This window comes from Cladophialophora bantiana, assembly GCF_000835475.1.
Source record: "Cladophialophora bantiana CBS 173.52 unplaced genomic scaffold supercont1.2, whole genome shotgun sequence".
Classification (NCBI taxonomy): Eukaryota; Fungi; Ascomycota; class Eurotiomycetes; order Chaetothyriales; family Herpotrichiellaceae; genus Cladophialophora; species Cladophialophora bantiana.
The window spans coordinates 1,994,932-2,010,201 of NW_015971576.1; the positions used below are offsets into that span (position 1 = coordinate 1,994,932).

General features: G+C 52.5%; 7 protein-coding genes across 7 annotated transcripts; 4 read left to right on the forward strand and 3 right to left on the reverse strand.

Moving 5' to 3' along the window:
• Nucleotides 1-128: 128 nt before the first annotated feature.
• Z519_01738 (pre-mRNA-splicing factor cef1) lies at nucleotides 129-2,453 on the forward strand (the record flags this gene model as incomplete). Its single annotated transcript, XM_016759495.1, has 1 exon — nucleotides 129-2,453. One exon carries the CDS (start codon nucleotides 129-131, stop codon nucleotides 2,451-2,453), a length of 2,325 nt encoding a protein of 774 aa, XP_016624823.1.
• Nucleotides 2,454-3,483: 1,030 nt separating this feature from the next.
• On the reverse strand, nucleotides 3,484-4,161 carry Z519_01739 (uncharacterized protein; the record flags this gene model as incomplete). Its single annotated transcript, XM_016759496.1, has 1 exon — nucleotides 3,484-4,161. The coding sequence occupies one exon, from the start codon at nucleotides 4,159-4,161 to the stop codon at nucleotides 3,484-3,486; it is 678 nt and encodes a 225-aa protein (XP_016624824.1).
• Nucleotides 4,162-4,900: 739 nt separating this feature from the next.
• Nucleotides 4,901-6,721, forward strand: Z519_01740 (proline-tRNA ligase; the record flags this gene model as incomplete). Its single annotated transcript, XM_016759497.1, has 1 exon — nucleotides 4,901-6,721. One exon carries the CDS (start codon nucleotides 4,901-4,903, stop codon nucleotides 6,719-6,721), a length of 1,821 nt encoding a protein of 606 aa, XP_016624825.1.
• Nucleotides 6,722-7,103: 382 nt separating this feature from the next.
• Nucleotides 7,104-7,935, forward strand: Z519_01741 (uncharacterized protein; the record flags this gene model as incomplete). Its single annotated transcript, XM_016759498.1, has 2 exons — nucleotides 7,104-7,293; nucleotides 7,559-7,935. 2 exons carry the CDS (start codon nucleotides 7,104-7,106, stop codon nucleotides 7,933-7,935), a joined length of 567 nt encoding a protein of 188 aa, XP_016624826.1.
• Nucleotides 7,936-8,218: 283 nt separating this feature from the next.
• On the reverse strand, nucleotides 8,219-10,458 carry Z519_01742 (uncharacterized protein; the record flags this gene model as incomplete). Its single annotated transcript, XM_016759499.1, has 3 exons — nucleotides 8,219-10,290; nucleotides 10,368-10,396; nucleotides 10,451-10,458. The coding sequence occupies 3 exons, from the start codon at nucleotides 10,456-10,458 to the stop codon at nucleotides 8,219-8,221; spliced, it is 2,109 nt and encodes a 702-aa protein (XP_016624827.1).
• Nucleotides 10,459-11,373: 915 nt separating this feature from the next.
• On the forward strand, nucleotides 11,374-13,656 carry Z519_01743 (uncharacterized protein; the record flags this gene model as incomplete). The annotated part of the gene is made up of 1 exon (XM_016759500.1): nucleotides 11,374-13,656. One exon carries the CDS (start codon nucleotides 11,374-11,376, stop codon nucleotides 13,654-13,656), a length of 2,283 nt encoding a protein of 760 aa, XP_016624828.1.
• Nucleotides 13,657-13,789: 133 nt separating this feature from the next.
• Z519_01744 (uncharacterized protein) lies at nucleotides 13,790-14,932 on the reverse strand (the record flags this gene model as incomplete). The annotated part of the gene is made up of 3 exons (XM_016759501.1): nucleotides 13,790-14,643; nucleotides 14,693-14,782; nucleotides 14,836-14,932. The coding sequence occupies 3 exons, from the start codon at nucleotides 14,930-14,932 to the stop codon at nucleotides 13,790-13,792; spliced, it is 1,041 nt and encodes a 346-aa protein (XP_016624829.1).
• Nucleotides 14,933-15,270: the final 338 nt, after the last annotated feature.

Below are 15,270 nucleotides of genomic sequence, written 5' to 3' on the forward strand. Positions count from 1 at the left end.
GCCTGGCTCCACTATTTTCTTGAGATGCTCGAACATCAAGTTGCCTGCGCCAACGTTCTGCAAATTCCACCTCGCGCAGTTGATCCAGCACTGTCCTCACCCACGGCGGCAACATACACGGCGGCAAGATGCCAGTCGTCAAAGGAGGTGTTTGGACCAACATTGAAGATGAAATCCTCAAAGCATCTGTCTCAAAATATGGCCTGAACCAGTGGGCTCGAGTTTCCTCGCTCCTAGCGCGGAAAACCCCGAAACAGTGCAAGGCGAGATGGACGGAATGGCTTGACCCGGGCATTCGCAAGATCGAATGGTCCAAAGAAGAAGATGAGAAGTTATTACATCTAGCAAAGTTGATGCCCACGCAATGGCGGACAATTGCGCCTATTGTTGGAAGAACTGCTACTCAGTGCCTCGAACGCTACCAGAAGCTCCTCGACGAAGCGGAGGCCCGCGAGAACGATGAGTTGGGCCTTGGAGGCCCAGAAGGTGGAGAAACCGCAGCACCAACAGGCGATCAGGTTCGAAGACTGCGTCCCGGCGAACTTGACCCCGACCCAGAATCCAAGCCTGCACGACCTGACACCATCGACCTTGACGAAGATGAGAAAGAAATGCTCAGCGAGGCTCGCGCCCGGCTGGCGAACACACAAGGAAAGAAAGCGAAGCGCAAAGCACGCGAGCGACAACTCGAGGAATCACGGAGGCTTGCCGTGCTACAGAAGCGGCGAGAGCTAAAAAATGCCGGCATTAATATCAAGGTCACCACCCACAAGAAGGGTCAGATGGATTACAACGCAGATATTCCATTTGAAAAGCAGGCCGCGCCAGGGTTCTATGATACGCAGGAGGAGCTGGCCAAGAATGAGCGCGAACGGCAAATGTTCGACCCACGCAAGCAGCAGCTAGCACGAAAGAGACAAGGGGATTCTGAAGATATTGTCGATCCCAAACGGCAGAAACAAGACAAAGATAAATCCTCGTCTGCAATGGCAGCTGCAGCAGCAAGAGCTGGCCAAATGCAACGACTACGGGAAGCTGAGCAACAAAGCAAGCGAAGAGCCTTGAACCTGCCTGCGCCTCAAGTCAGCGAGAGCGAGCTGGAAGAAATCATCAAGATAGGCATGGCGGGTTATCGGGCTGTGAAAGCAGCCGGGCAAGAGGACGAGGACCAACAAGGGCTTGTCTCCAACTATTCAAATATGATTGGAGCGACGCCTATTCGAACTCCTCGGGCGCCTGCGGAAGAAGACCATATCGCAAATGAAATTAGAAACATCAGAGCACTGACGGAAACCCAGTCATCGCTATTGGGTGGGGAGAATACCCCGCTGCATGAGGGCATTAGCTCCACAGGATTTGATGGGATTGCTCCTCGAAGGCAGCAAATGGTCACTCCTAATCCAATGGCAACACCCTTGCGTCAAGCGCAAGCTGCAGGACAATTCCCGGGTGCCACTCCGTTGCGGACTCCCCGTGATAATTTGACAATCAATGAAAGAGGCGAACGACAGTTTGTTGCGCAAACTCCACGGGATATACGATTGGCCGAGAATGCTGCGAGGCAATCACTCAGAGCGAAGCTTGCCTCTCTACCCAAACCCAAAGAGACAGAGTGGGAACTGGAAGTGTTGCCATCAGAACAGGAAGAGGCTACCGGCGGTGCCGCTCTTGAAAGGGAAGACCAAGATGAAATCGACAAGCGCGAGCGTCAAGCGCGGGAAGCAGCGGCAGCAGCAGAGTTCAGACGACAGACTCAAGTCTATCAACGAGCCTTGCCTCGACCCACCACTGTCGACTACAATGCGCTCGCCTCGGATGCTACATCCATAACCGATCCAATCCGAGCAATGATCGCCCAAGAAGCTGCGTTGCTCATGGCAAATGACGCACGCAAGTTCCCTCTTGCAGGTTCCAAGGTGATTGGCAAACCTCCGCAGTTGGTATCCCTGCCTGACGAACTTCTCGAGAAAGCTCGCCAGCAGATAAAAGATACCTGTAACGAGACAGACCGCCAAGCCTACGTTGCCTCCGTGGAAGCCCTTGCTAATTCAGAGAGTGAAAGAAACGCGTTGCCACTCAAGTTCACCGCGAACACAACCGCAGGAGAATACTTTTCTGCTTTTAAATCCGCACAACAGGCCCTCCTCTCTTCCGCAGAAGCGGGCAATAAACTCGAGAAAAAATTATCCTTGCACTTAGGAGGGTATCAAGCCCGGCAAAAGACCCTCAAGCAGAAGATTGCCGCAGTCTATGAACAAATTGAGGAGCAGAGGGCGCAGTTGGATGCCTTTAGGACCCTGCAGATTGGTGAAGAGGGTGCACTGGCAAGGAGGTTGGAGAGGCTTAGGGATGAAGCGAACTTTGTGATGAGAAGGGAGAGAGAAGCGCAGGAGGAGTACCGTGAGTTGAAGCAGCGAAGTGATAGTGTAAATGGCGTCAACGGTCATTCATGAAGGAGATAGACAACCTCGTCGAGGTCGCTGTGGACGGCATTGTGACTATGTTAACCGAGGGACCTCTCTCCCGAGTCCTTATTCTTCGCTGATGTTCAGCCTCCTTGCAGAGATCATCCTGTTTGGACCACCCTGGTGCGGGTTTGCGCCCAATCTTGGAAAGAATTTCTCTACCGGCCTGCCAGACCCGTTCCATTCCAGTCATCCTTGCAGATGCTGACGGTGCCCTCTAGGCAACGCTAATATGATCAGACAGCAAATGCAGGGTTTCCTGCCTCACCCCACACAAATATTCTCATCAAACAGTATTGCGCTCAAAATGGTCAACGGAAAAGAAAAAACAAATAACAACCCATATCTCCGCCGAGAGAAATTGCAAAAACTGAACCCAGGTCAGAAACGCCGCAACCCGGTACTCGAAGTACCAGCGCCCGTGAAGGCACAGCCGGGGGTTTTTTGGTTGAAGAAACTGCTTGCCCTGTTTGGAATGGATCCTCACTCACAAGTGGGCTCACCCAGGTCGAAGGCTGTTCTTGGAAATCAATTTGCGGGTGTGAATTATATATGTACATATATATCGATATTGGATGGAGGGCCCTGCCGGGTTGCGCGTGCTGTATGAGTTACTACTATGTCTCAAGAATGGCATGCGCTTAGCGTCTTGCGTTGTGTTTTGGGTCCTGGGAAGGTTGATATGTCGTGTCGTGGATTTGTAGGGTTCTGATCAAGAAATCTATTGGGATACTGCTAACTCTATAGCCGTTGTCTGCCCACAAGGAATACTAATTACGTCCATAAGCGTCATTCTATTGCTATAGCGGATCTTCCGTCGAGACACCTGATAGCCTAGGTAGCTGCAATATCGTCAACCAAATCGACCCAACCTCTCGTTTTGCCGCACCATGAAACGGTAGAGGGCCCGTTTCGGCTCTCAAAGGCAAACTTGGAATCAGAGCCATAAACCTCCTTCTAGATCAGTGTTGGTAACGTGATCGCCGGGTGACAAGTGAGATCCCAGGCCACCCGCATATCAGGTCTTCACCTCGTGTAGATACGATTCCACCTTCAGGCCGGGGTATCCACTGCCGTCCGTCTCGGGATTGATGCCCATCCAGTTGAACTCGTCTGGTATATAACATTTCTCGAACTGGCACTTGCACACGTTCTCTGGGTTGTTTATTTCCGCGTACTCCCCGAAGATGCAGGGCCCCAATGACAGGCGGCAGTCGTTGCTGCACCACGCTGCTTGTTGTTCGTCCTGCGGCCAGAGCGGCGAGGAGAGGCAGGTTTGGCCGTATTTGGCGTTGCCATCCACGTCACAGCAGAGTTCCGCGGAGGGAGGGGGATGAAAGCAGAACTGGATCCGGGTGCGTGGATTTGTCGTCTTAAGTGACTCGTCGAACGCGCGGTCACAGAGGTAGCGCCATTTCCAGAGGGCGACGCGGGCGTCGGTGACGCAAGTACGCTCGAAGCTGGGGATAGGGAAGGCTGCGTCCTCTTGTGAGGGCCAGGCGGGTGGTTTTCCTTTATATGGCGGGTCCCAGGATTTGTTCTTGTATCGCTTTTGGAGTTTGTGCGAAGGTGGTTCAACAGAATGGACGGTTATGTTGAAGGGAACGTCCTGCTTGCCACCGGTAGCAGGGTATGCCGCTGCGAGGAAAGGGAATAACAAGGCGGTTAGCGTGATGATGGGCCTAGAGACAATCATTTTGTATCTTGATGGAAAGTCGCTGAGAAGCTGAGAGGTCGGCGGCTCTGAGGTCGTCAAGATGCGAGCGGTTGTCGAATATTACGGACATCAACTGCTGCAGGTCTTGACACACGCACAAGATTCACACGGGATCTGGCTGGCAAGCCATGGGTGAGCCATGCCGGCAACAATTAACAAGATTCGGTGGACCTATCAGATTCGAATCCATCTCATCCCTGGGCGGTATCACTCCACCAATCTGCAAAGGGACAAAGAAATGAAGCAGGTGACGGGAAGTGGGAACTGATTTCTGAGATCTCGTCTGAGATGTCTGGAAGCATACCTCATCTTCACGGTCAGTCTGCCCCTAGAGCGGGTGGATAGATAGGCCCTGATGAAGTTATCATCCATTGCATCTTGCGACTGTGCAGGAATACATGACTAGTATGGCTGTCCGTTGCCAAGTTTGAAAAAGACGATGCCAGCCTCACAGTCAATTACTTCAGAGGTGAACCATTCAGACCGCGTCAGAGGGTGAACCAAGGGTTAAGCTTTTTAGCTCGCTTGGCAAGCAATTAAGCTCCTTGGTTAGCGCCGCTTGATAGGCTGTCGTGCAACCCGTGAGCTCTGCTCCTTAGAAAACCTCATCCAGAAACCCTCGAGTCCATAGCACCAGCTTGACAACATGTCGGGTTACCAACAACGAAATAACAGTAGCACGCTTGGGTGAGCCGTCGGAGTGGAATAGGAGTCAGATATGAAGCTTCCAGTTCCGTCCTGGAGAGCTAAGGGAGCAGCTCCCCGTCCTGCTCAAAGGAGCCGCTTTGGTGTTCGGTTCAATCATGCTGCTGCGCGGCAACGAATATCCGACTTCTGGATACCCACAGTCAACGTGCAAAAGCACGATGTCGCTCCAGACGCTACTCAACTGCTGATCCGGGCTGGCTATCTTCGGCAGGCTTATGCCGGCATATTCCAGATGCTGCCCCTTGGACTGCGAGTTCAGGAGAAGCTAGAAAGGCTCATCGACAAGCATATGAAATCAGTGAAAGCGTCTAAAGTCTCGCTATCCTCTATCTCCTCGCAGGCGCTGTGGGAGAAGTCAGGACGTCTGAAACGTGGAGGTGAAATGTTCATGTTCAAAGACCGGAGGGACACCGGGTGGCTGTTAGCGCCTACTCACGAAGAAGAGATCACCACCTTGCTCTCCGACATCATCCAGACAAGGCAGCAGCTCCCTATCCGGCTGTACCAGATTGGCCGAAAATACCGCGACGAGAAGCGGCCTCGTGGCGGACTCCTTCGGGGCCGTGAATTTCTCATGAAAGATCTGTATACTTTCGACTCTACCCCAGAACATGCTCACATAACATACGACGAAATAAGACGCGCATACCGCAACTTCCTCGACGAACTCAAGATCAAATACGTCGAGGCTAGAGCCGTGTCAGGCGATATGGGAGGAAATCTCAGCCACGAGTATCACTTCCCCAACTTCGCCGGGGAAGACATTGTGATCACATGTTCGGAATGCTCTTATGCGCGCAATGAAGAATTTGTTTCGCAGCCGGTGTATCCACCTCGACCGCTTCAGGTACCCGAAGTTGGTGCTACCGATAGCAACCCCCGCCAAGCATATCTTGAAGAGAACTTTCTCAGCACAGATCGTCGGAGTTTGGTTCGCGCTATAGTACCATTACTCCCCCACGGCAACTCCGAAGATAAAGCTCCGTTACGATCCATCAACGCCCACGCCGTCAAGGCAGTCCTTAACGGTGTATTGGACATAGATACAGGGCTGGAGCGACCAACGGAGAGCTTCAAGGAGCTCGTAGTAAGTGGCACAGCGGATGCCTCAGCAAAAAGACCATCGATATACTATGTCCTTGACTCACGCGTTCGGCGGGACGAGATTAGCCACCTTATTGCTTCTCCTCCGATGAATCGCAACATCGACGCCTACGTTATTGAGGCTCCGCAGAACGACAAGAATGGTGGAATAAACTTGCTGAAGCAGGAATCCGGAGACTCTTGCCCAGAATGCAAATCCGGCAGACTGAGAGTGGACAAAGCGATCGAGATCGGCCACACTTTCCACCTAGGGACCCGTTACAGTTCCAAACTCGATCTTGTCGCTGGGCACGGTGATGGAAAAGAGGCATTACCCGTGGAGATGGGCTGTCACGGCATCGGTGTGTCTCGTCTGATTGCAGCGGTTGCATCATGTCTTTCCGATGACGTTGGTCTCAATTGGCCAAGAGCGATTGCGCCCTTCGAAGCTATTGTCATTGTTCAATCGTCACATGCGGAGAGGTTACGCGCTGCTGAGCAGCTTTGCGATCAACTGTCCTCTTCTAGCCTTGGTAACGTCGATGTCGTCCTCGACGACAGGCCAGAGCAAGGCATAGGATGGAAGTTGAAGGATGCTGATGCCATTGGGTACCCCGTCATTGTGGTTGTGGGCAAAGGATTTGAGCAAGGGAAAGTCGAGGTACAGTGTCGAAGACTAAAGGTCAAACAGGAGGTCAGCGTCAGTGATGCCATCGGGTTCGTGCATGATCTATTGAAGCAGCTTTGATGTACTTTTTAGAAGCGATGCATACTCATGCTGTAGTCTAGGATACCCCACTCGCATCAATGTAAGATATATATGCAGGACAGAGTAGCTTTGGAGAATATTCTTTGAGAGGGAAAAAGTGCCATAGGTTTCACAGCCTTGTCTACAAGGCTGAAGTTCATATCCCGCAGCGCCCACTTTCCCCGCCTCCAATCGAGGGTAAAACCAACCCACCGGTCTGCGACTGAACGTGAAGCTCGAAAACAATTCAGCAACCACTACCACTTAATTCTCTCTCCTACCACCCTTACGACCGCAGCCAGAGCGCAGCTCAAAACCAGCCACCCAGAGAGCATCAGCGAAATCCGACGAGAAGAAAACAAATCAAAGAGAGAGAACAGTTATGTCTCAATCCACGCAGACCCCCGTCGACATCAACACACTCTCCGTACAACAACTCTCTACACTGCAGGCGCGGCTGTCCCAAGAGCTCGAGCACCTGAGCACCTCGTACCAGAGGCTACGCGCTGCGCAATCGCGCTTCAAGGACTGCATCCGCAGCATACGGGATGGCGTGCAGGGGAGAAGTGGAGGTACTAGCGGGTTTTTTCTATTTCGTTTTGCACACACCACTACACCCACACTCCTGCCCGAGGGTGATTTGCACGGGCCCACCGCCTTTGTTGCTCTCGGCTTGTCTGCGCTTCTCTTTTCTTCCCTTCTCGCACCGTTGTTTGTGAAAGAGGCTTCAACTGCGCTGCGCGCGGATAGGCAAGAAGAAGTCGGAGACCACCAAATAAAATCACATGGATATTTGAACCAGTAAAATGCTAACGAGAAACTGGCGCCTCTGTACAGAAACGCCCCTACTCATCCCCCTAACAATGTCCCTCTACGTGCCCGGAACGCTGGCGGCGCCCAAACCCTCTACTTCTTCCTCCTCGTCATCATCTTCGCAAACGCCGTCAAAATCCCCCATGGTAATGGTCGACGTGGGCACGGGCTTTTTTGTGGAAAAGACACCCCCAGACGCAACAAAGTTCTACCAGGGCAAGGTTGAGGACTTGACCAAGAATCTGCAGGACATCGAGAAGGTTGTGGGCGGCAAGACCGAGAGCTTGAAGGTCGTGGAAGATGCCCTCAGGCGGAAAATGGTCGAGGAACAGCCGATGCAGTTTGGTGCTGGACGGCAGGCCGGAGGAACAAGCGGCAGCGGGTCCAAGGGAGCTGGATAGTCCTGAAGACTGTGGGAAGATTCCGAAAAAGCAGGACATATTCGTACGGAATAACATGGGAGCTATGGAAGGTGGTCCATCAACCCCATGATTGCCTTGTAAGGAGAAACACCTCGATGGAAGTGAACCCTATTGCTGGTGCAACCTAGACAACGCCGAGACTCTTTTTGGGACAGCCGAGCTTGGAAACCCCCCCCCCCCCCCCAACAAAGCCTCTGATATCGTTGAAATCTCTGTCCTCACTGTCGCCCATTCTCAAGGTCCTCTCCCCAACTACCGGCCATCAAACTTCAACCTCCGTCTCCTTTCCTTTTCCCTTCGCCACACGGCGAATAGCTTCCGCCAAAATATCCTGGATCTCCTCCACTTCGCTGATGAAGTTCTTGAAGCCCTTCGGTAAAGCCGGCCCGTACTGCTCTCCGCCTTCAGGGATGAACGTCGTCACAGACTTGACCCAGTGGATATCCTCTCCAGGCTTGACGCTTGCATACTCTCCCATCAAACTATCCCAGTGAGGATAATAGTACAATGCATGCCATTTGATCTCTGCCGGAGCAGGACTTTCTCGACCTGGTAGTTCATCGTAGGTATCTTTGCGGCGAAGCTCGAAGACACCGTCGGTGTTTTTGAACCGCCAACTCAGGGTGATTAGCTCTGCAACACGCTGCAGCCCACGTTGGCCGCGCGGGTACTTGACTCGTCGTCGCGGAAGAGTCTTAATTCCGTTCGGCGGACGTTCCATTGTGATATTGGCTTGGAATGCTGACATGTGCACTTTAGTGGCTTTGTCCGCGTGGAGAGGAAAAGCATCTAGGGTCACTTGATAGTCTGGTCTCTCAAAATTGAGGAGACTGACTTGAAGTCTTGAAACCTTGTCGCCCACCTCAACCCACCGCTTTTCGCGACTCTCCGTGTCGTTTTCGCCGCTTGGGTAAAAGACGGTCTCGAGCCGAAGGATATTGTTTTGAGATGTCCCTGGAAAGTCGAAGAAGGCTCCGTAGTATTCGGTACATTCCGAGAAGACTCCCATCGAATTCAGCACGTCCGGCAGGTCGGTAACGTCACCTTGCCGAATAGCAAGGCCGTTCAAAGCCAATGTGGTTCGTCCTTTCGTAACCATGTTGTAGAAGTCACCAAACGTATATGTCTCGGCCCCTTCTGCTGGCCTCTGAAAGCGCATGAAACCTAACTCACCAAAGACCACTCTCATGCGCACGTGATGCTGTGAGATCCTGAGTCCCTTGATTGAAGAATCAATCGCCTTCTTGATCTTCTTGCGATTGCTGATGTGTACTTGACGTCTCTCTTGGTCCCATTGTTCCCTGTCTGCGACTGGCTTCCCGCGCAGGGTGGGCAAGAAAGTACCACTTTGCGGATCTTTGTTTAGAAGTCCAACTTGGTCTCCGAATATCTCGTCGGCCGGGAGATGCACCAAGTTGACTGCGAGGAGCTGATCTCTGCGAGAGATTGTTTCTTTGATCAGATTCGACAATCTTGACATAACAGAGAGAGCGTCTTTTTCAGACTGGGCGCCTATCAAGACATGCTGAGTATCGGATGCTAAAAAGGTGATACGACAGCGGAAGCGGCCTCGGATTTGATCAAGAGCTTCGGCGTTGGCCGTCTCAAATTCCTCGATGTCCAGATCTTTGGGCCACAGAAGAGCAGCTTCGACTGGATAATCAATTTGTGCGTTGCGCAACGCCTGCTCAAACGCCTTCTCTCGGCTCCGTCGATCAGCTCGATGTTCAGCTCGGCCATCTAGTGCTTTATATTTAGCCCAAGCGGCTGATTTCGGCTGCGAGAGCGACTCTTGGACGTCACGTTCCCACTGCGCCAGCGCTACCTTCGTGTCAGCCACCTGATGTCGATCACCCCAGATGAAGAGCTTAACATCTTCATCCCCTGGTTTCCTTATATAGGAACCCTTTTTGACCATGATTTCTCGGAGTACTTGAAGCGGATGTGGTTGAGCTGCTCTATCGATCCTCAGCGCCGTCGCTCGGAAGTGTCTCCAATTCGAAGCAAACTCATATTCACCATTCGGTGGTTGGCCCTCGTCACATTGGATTTGTGCAGGACTCTTAGCTGGTACAATAACTCTGGGAATTTGCCTTGATGGGATAACATCTCTTCTTGCTTGGCCAAAGAGAGCTGTTTGCTGCGGTGCGCGGCCGTCAGCCGGAGGGATACCATTCAGAGGTCGACTTGGGGGGCCTCTCCTTGGATCAAAGCGGCGTCCCGGTCCTGTCGGCGGATAGAAATAGCTGTTACCAGTCACGATTCCTTGGTTGAACACATCGGACCGCGCATATGAAAACACGGAGTCCCCAGGCAAGCTGGCCTCTTCCCATCCTACAAGAAGTCAGATCCTCAATCGTCACGTCAGAGAGGAGGCTGAAAGAAAGCGAGACGTTCAGGTAGAAACGCACTGTCAAGGTTAAGACCTTCACCTTCATGGCTAAGTCGACAAGTTAGCTCCTGCAAACAAAAGGGCCAGTTCGGGAAACCTCACTCGCTCATGACGACAGTTGTTGCTGGTTCTGAGCATGAAAGTATTTGGGTGTTTCATCAAAGACTGCAGAGGTGACGGGGTCGTGAGCGATCAGAAAGGGCTTCTATAATCAAAAGTGATGATGATAGTGAAAACCGGCAGTAACGCAGACAGACACGTAAAGAAATCAAAGGGAGTGCCTTCTCAAACAATCAGAAGAGGCGGGAAAAGTGGATAAATCGTCCAAACGACCACGTGACAAACCTGCAAAGTGATAAGCTCCGGTCACTCCTCTTCCTCCAGGACTTTATACCCTGGATCCAGCTGTGACAGGGCGAATGGCATATAGCAAACAACCGAGTCTTAGCCGCCTGTCCCAAGACACAAAGCCGGCCACGCTCCTGGGATCAGATCTGGTAAGACACAGGCCGTCAGGCAACACCCACGGAAGGTTAGATCATTAAGGAGGCGGTCAGTAGTAGACGTTGAATTTGCATATCTGATTCTGCAGATCTAGCCTGATGGTCCCAGACGGTCATTGAGAGCTGTTGAGTTTCAACCGTAGTTACCATAGATGGTCGGTGGCGACAATGACAGCCAAGCGAATGAAGAGGAGAGTTCCGCGAGAGCAGTCGAATCTCTTCCTTGTCATCAACGTCCGTTGAGAAGTGAAGTGAACGAAGATGGAAGAACAACGACTGTGGAAGACGGTCGCTGGCGAATCATCGCAGTGGCCATGCCAAGACAGTCTAACCGTTTATAGCTAGCGCATTTAACACTGCTGATTTCCTAACACGATAGAGGCGCGTCGACGCGTCGACGCGTTTTGCTTCCGTGGACTCGCTCCTAAATTGCGCACAAGTCATCGGACAGCGAACCTAGAACAGACGCAATAAAACTCCGAAAAAGGGATTTTGCAGTCGACAGCTTTGCACCTCTCGCCAATGCGTAAGCAAAAGACATACTCAACCACAGGGGGCCTCCGACGCGAAGATTCCGACGATGAACTCGGATATGAAGATCATCCCTGGCAATGGATTTATGAAGATGAAGGCCAGAGTGATCCCCAGGGCGATGAGACAATACCCTCAAGGAAACGGAAAGCAAACGCTCTTAATCCGAAAAAGACAGCCATAGTTGGAGCGCGTATGGGTGTCTTCTCGGTGCGGATAGGGGACTCGGTATTGCTGAAGTCTCCCGAGCAAGGCAAGGATTGGGTCGGACTTGCGTGCTCGTTCTCAGAAACCAACGAAGACGGGGATGACGAAATGTGTGTCTGCATCCAGTGGTTCTGCACGCCGGAAGAGTTGATGTTCGGAAAACGCTCCAAAATCCCGGGCGATGTCTTGCCCAACGAGTCCTACATCACCGCAGACTTCAACATGAACCCTTTGACTGCTATCAATGGAAAGGCAACGGTCCTGTCAAAGGAGGCCTTCTTCCAGAAGTATCCCGGCGGGGACCCACCAAAGTCCAAATCAGCTGCTAATCGATATGCTAAGACCATTCTGTGTCGGCGAGGGGTCAAACAGAGAACGGTACGATTTACCGAGGATTTCGTGTGGGAAGAGATCTACAGAGGTCCCGAAGATCTCTTGGACCTGATCGACTGGATCAAAGAGCAGACGAAGGGTCGGAAGAAGCAGACTCTGAAATCGGAGGACGTTGAATACATCCATCAAAAAGAGGCAATCGATGATGAGCCCCGAACGCCTCACAAGAGAAGGAAGACGACCGCAACAATTTCGACCCCTAAGTCCTCGGCAAAGGCTTCCAAGTACAGCACGCCGACTCATAAGCGGATCATGATCAAGAAGCCTATTGAGATCACCCCCTTAGGAACCCGAGTGCTTTCTCCTTCGCAGTATATGTCGACGCCTTATTCGCACGCACGCGCAACCCTCCATGTTTCTGCCGTTCCGACATCCCTCCCCTGCCGCTCCAACGAATTTCATACCGTCTATTCTCATCTCTACTCCGCCATTGTGGACGGCTCCGGCGCATGCATCTACATCTCGGGGACACCAGGTACCGGCAAGACTGCCACGGTCCGGGAAGTGGTCGCATCTCTCCACGAGGCAGTCTTGAACGAAGAACTCGACGACTTCAACTTTGTCGAAATCAACGGTATGAAAGTCACAGAGCCGCATCAATCGTACTCACTCCTGTGGGAGGCACTTAAGGGCGACCGAGTCAGTCCGCATCATGCTTTGAGCCTTCTAGATCAAGAATTCTCGCATCCCTCGCCACGCCGCATACCCTGCGTCGTGCTCATGGATGAGCTCGATCAGCTTGTGACGAAAAATCAAAGTGTCATGTACAACTTCTTCAACTGGCCGGCGATGCGGCATTCTAGACTGATCGTCCTGGCGGTTGCCAACACCATGGACTTACCAGAGCGGACGCTGTCCAACAAAATTAGCTCAAGACTTGGGCTGACGAGGATAACGTTTCCGGGCTACACACACACCCAACTAATGGAGATCATATCCTCGAGGTTAGAAGGGGTCCCCGGCAACGTCGTCGACAAAGACGCTGTACAATTCGCGAGTCGGAAGGTCGCAGCCGTGTCCGGCGATGCCAGACGAGCGCTCGACATTTGCCGTCGAGCGGTGGAAATCGCAGAGCAATCTCAGGAAAAGCAGAACGCATCGTCTATGGATGCCGACAACGGCGATGACACGCCAGCAACCACACCTACTCGCAGAGGCAGGCACATTGCGAAGGGAAAAGGCAACGGCGCTGGAGAGGAAGAAGAGTCTCCGAAACGACTGACAAGGGTGACGATCGCGACGATCAAACAAGCCATCAACGAAGCCACGTCCTCTCCAGTTGCGCAGCACCTGCGATCCTTACCGCTTGCCTCAAAACTCCTCCTTGCGGCGATATCTGCACGCAGTCGACGCACGGGCATCGCAGAGTCCACGATGGGGGACATCGTCGTCGAAGCGAAGCGGATAGCCGATGTCGCCGAAAATAGTACGATCCACGACTTCCTGCTTGCGGACGACGGCGTATCTGGAAAGAACGCTTCTGTCTCCGTCATGCCCCGGCCCCGGATTCTCGCTTTGGAAGGGGCAGCAATAGCGCTAGTGGAGGCGGGCGTGATCGCTATGGAATTGAGGAGTAAAGGTGAAAGAGCAGGAAAGGTCAGATTGCGAATAGGAGAGGAAGAAGTCAAAAGTGCCTTGATGGGGGATCCTGAAGTCAAGGGACTGGGGTTTTGATACTTGATATTGAATCCACGAACTGTGGGCATGGGGCGAACATGAGATACCATGTATAAGTAACCCCTCTGCAAAGAACACAACCGTTACGCTTTTCAAAAAAGCACGTCACAGCCAATCCTCACACCTGTGTTTACATCGTAATCAGCATCTTCAACGCGTCGTGCTCAGCAGCCGCTTTGAACGTGGTGTATGCCTTCATCATCTCCGTGAACGGGAACTCGTGTGTAATCAACTGTCCAGGATTGATGCTTCCCGCGGCGAACAGCTTCAACAACATGGGCGTGGTAACCGTGTCGACCAATCTTGTAGTCAGCGAGATGTTGTGGACCCACAACTTCTCGATCTTCAGCTCACAACTCTTGCCGTGCACGCCAATGTTTGCAATGGTCCCGCCCGGCGCGACAAGGTCTTGCGCCAGTTCCAGTGTCTCGGGGATCCCGACGGCTTCCATCACAGTGTCGCAACCGATGTTGTCCGTAAGACTCATGACAGTTTCCAGAGGCGACGCTTCTGCACTGTTCACAGTGTGGTGGGCCCCGAACCACTTTGCGACTTTGAGACGGTTGGGATCCCGGTCGATCATAATGATCAAACTGGGTGAGTAGAGCCTGGCAGTCATCAGTGCTGCGAGGCCCACGGGACCCGCGCCAACGATGGCGACTGTCGAACCGGGCTGAACTTTGCCATTCTGCACCCCGCATTCAAGTCCCGTGGGGAAAATGTCGGACAACATAACAAGCGCCTTCTCGTCGACTCCTTTGGGGACGTGGTGTAGACCACTGTCAGCGTACGGGATTCGAACGTATTCGGCCTGAGTCCCGTCGATCGTGTTCCCGAGGATCCATCCTGCACTTACGCAGTGGCTGGGCATCCCTCTTCGGCAGTAGTTACAGGTTGCACAGCTGGAAATGCAGTTGATGAGGACACGATCTCCTTTCTTGAACCGGGAAACTCCAGAGCCTGGTTCCTCAACAACGCCAACACCTGCCTTCGTCAGTCTCTAGGAAAATCTCACTGTTTAAGGTCCGCCGACCTTCATGTCCTAAGACGCGACCTGGTGTACATGTCGGCACATCTCCCTTCAGGATGTGCGTGTCTGTCCCACAGATTGTTGTATAGACCACTGTGAGCAAAGTCAGCAGCCATGTAATTCATGCTCAGAAGTTTAGACTTCACCTTTCACGATAGCATCTGAAGCTTCCTGGATCTTGGGGATTGGACGATCCTCCAGGCCGCATTTGCCCGGGCCATTGTAGACGAGTGCTTTCATCATCGTGGACATGTATCGGAATCTTGGAGCTGTTCTAAGTGTTCTGAGTGTTCCAATGGCACTGCTTCGCACAACGGTGGTAAGCATCCTCAATCGAGCACAGGGCTTTCTGTCCCGTCAGGCCTAAAGAGGGGGGAAGGGCCAAATATATTAAACCTTCGGTGAAGAGGAAAGCCTCGTTGTTCAGGTTTTATGCCGGGGAACACTTTGCTTACCAGGACCTATTGGGTCGCATGCTCCTCACACCACCCGTGTTCTTTACTTAGTGCAGCATCGGATGATTGGCTTTTGGCCATGCGGAACCGCTAGGGCTTCGCTCGCTTCCCCTCATTTTCGATTTT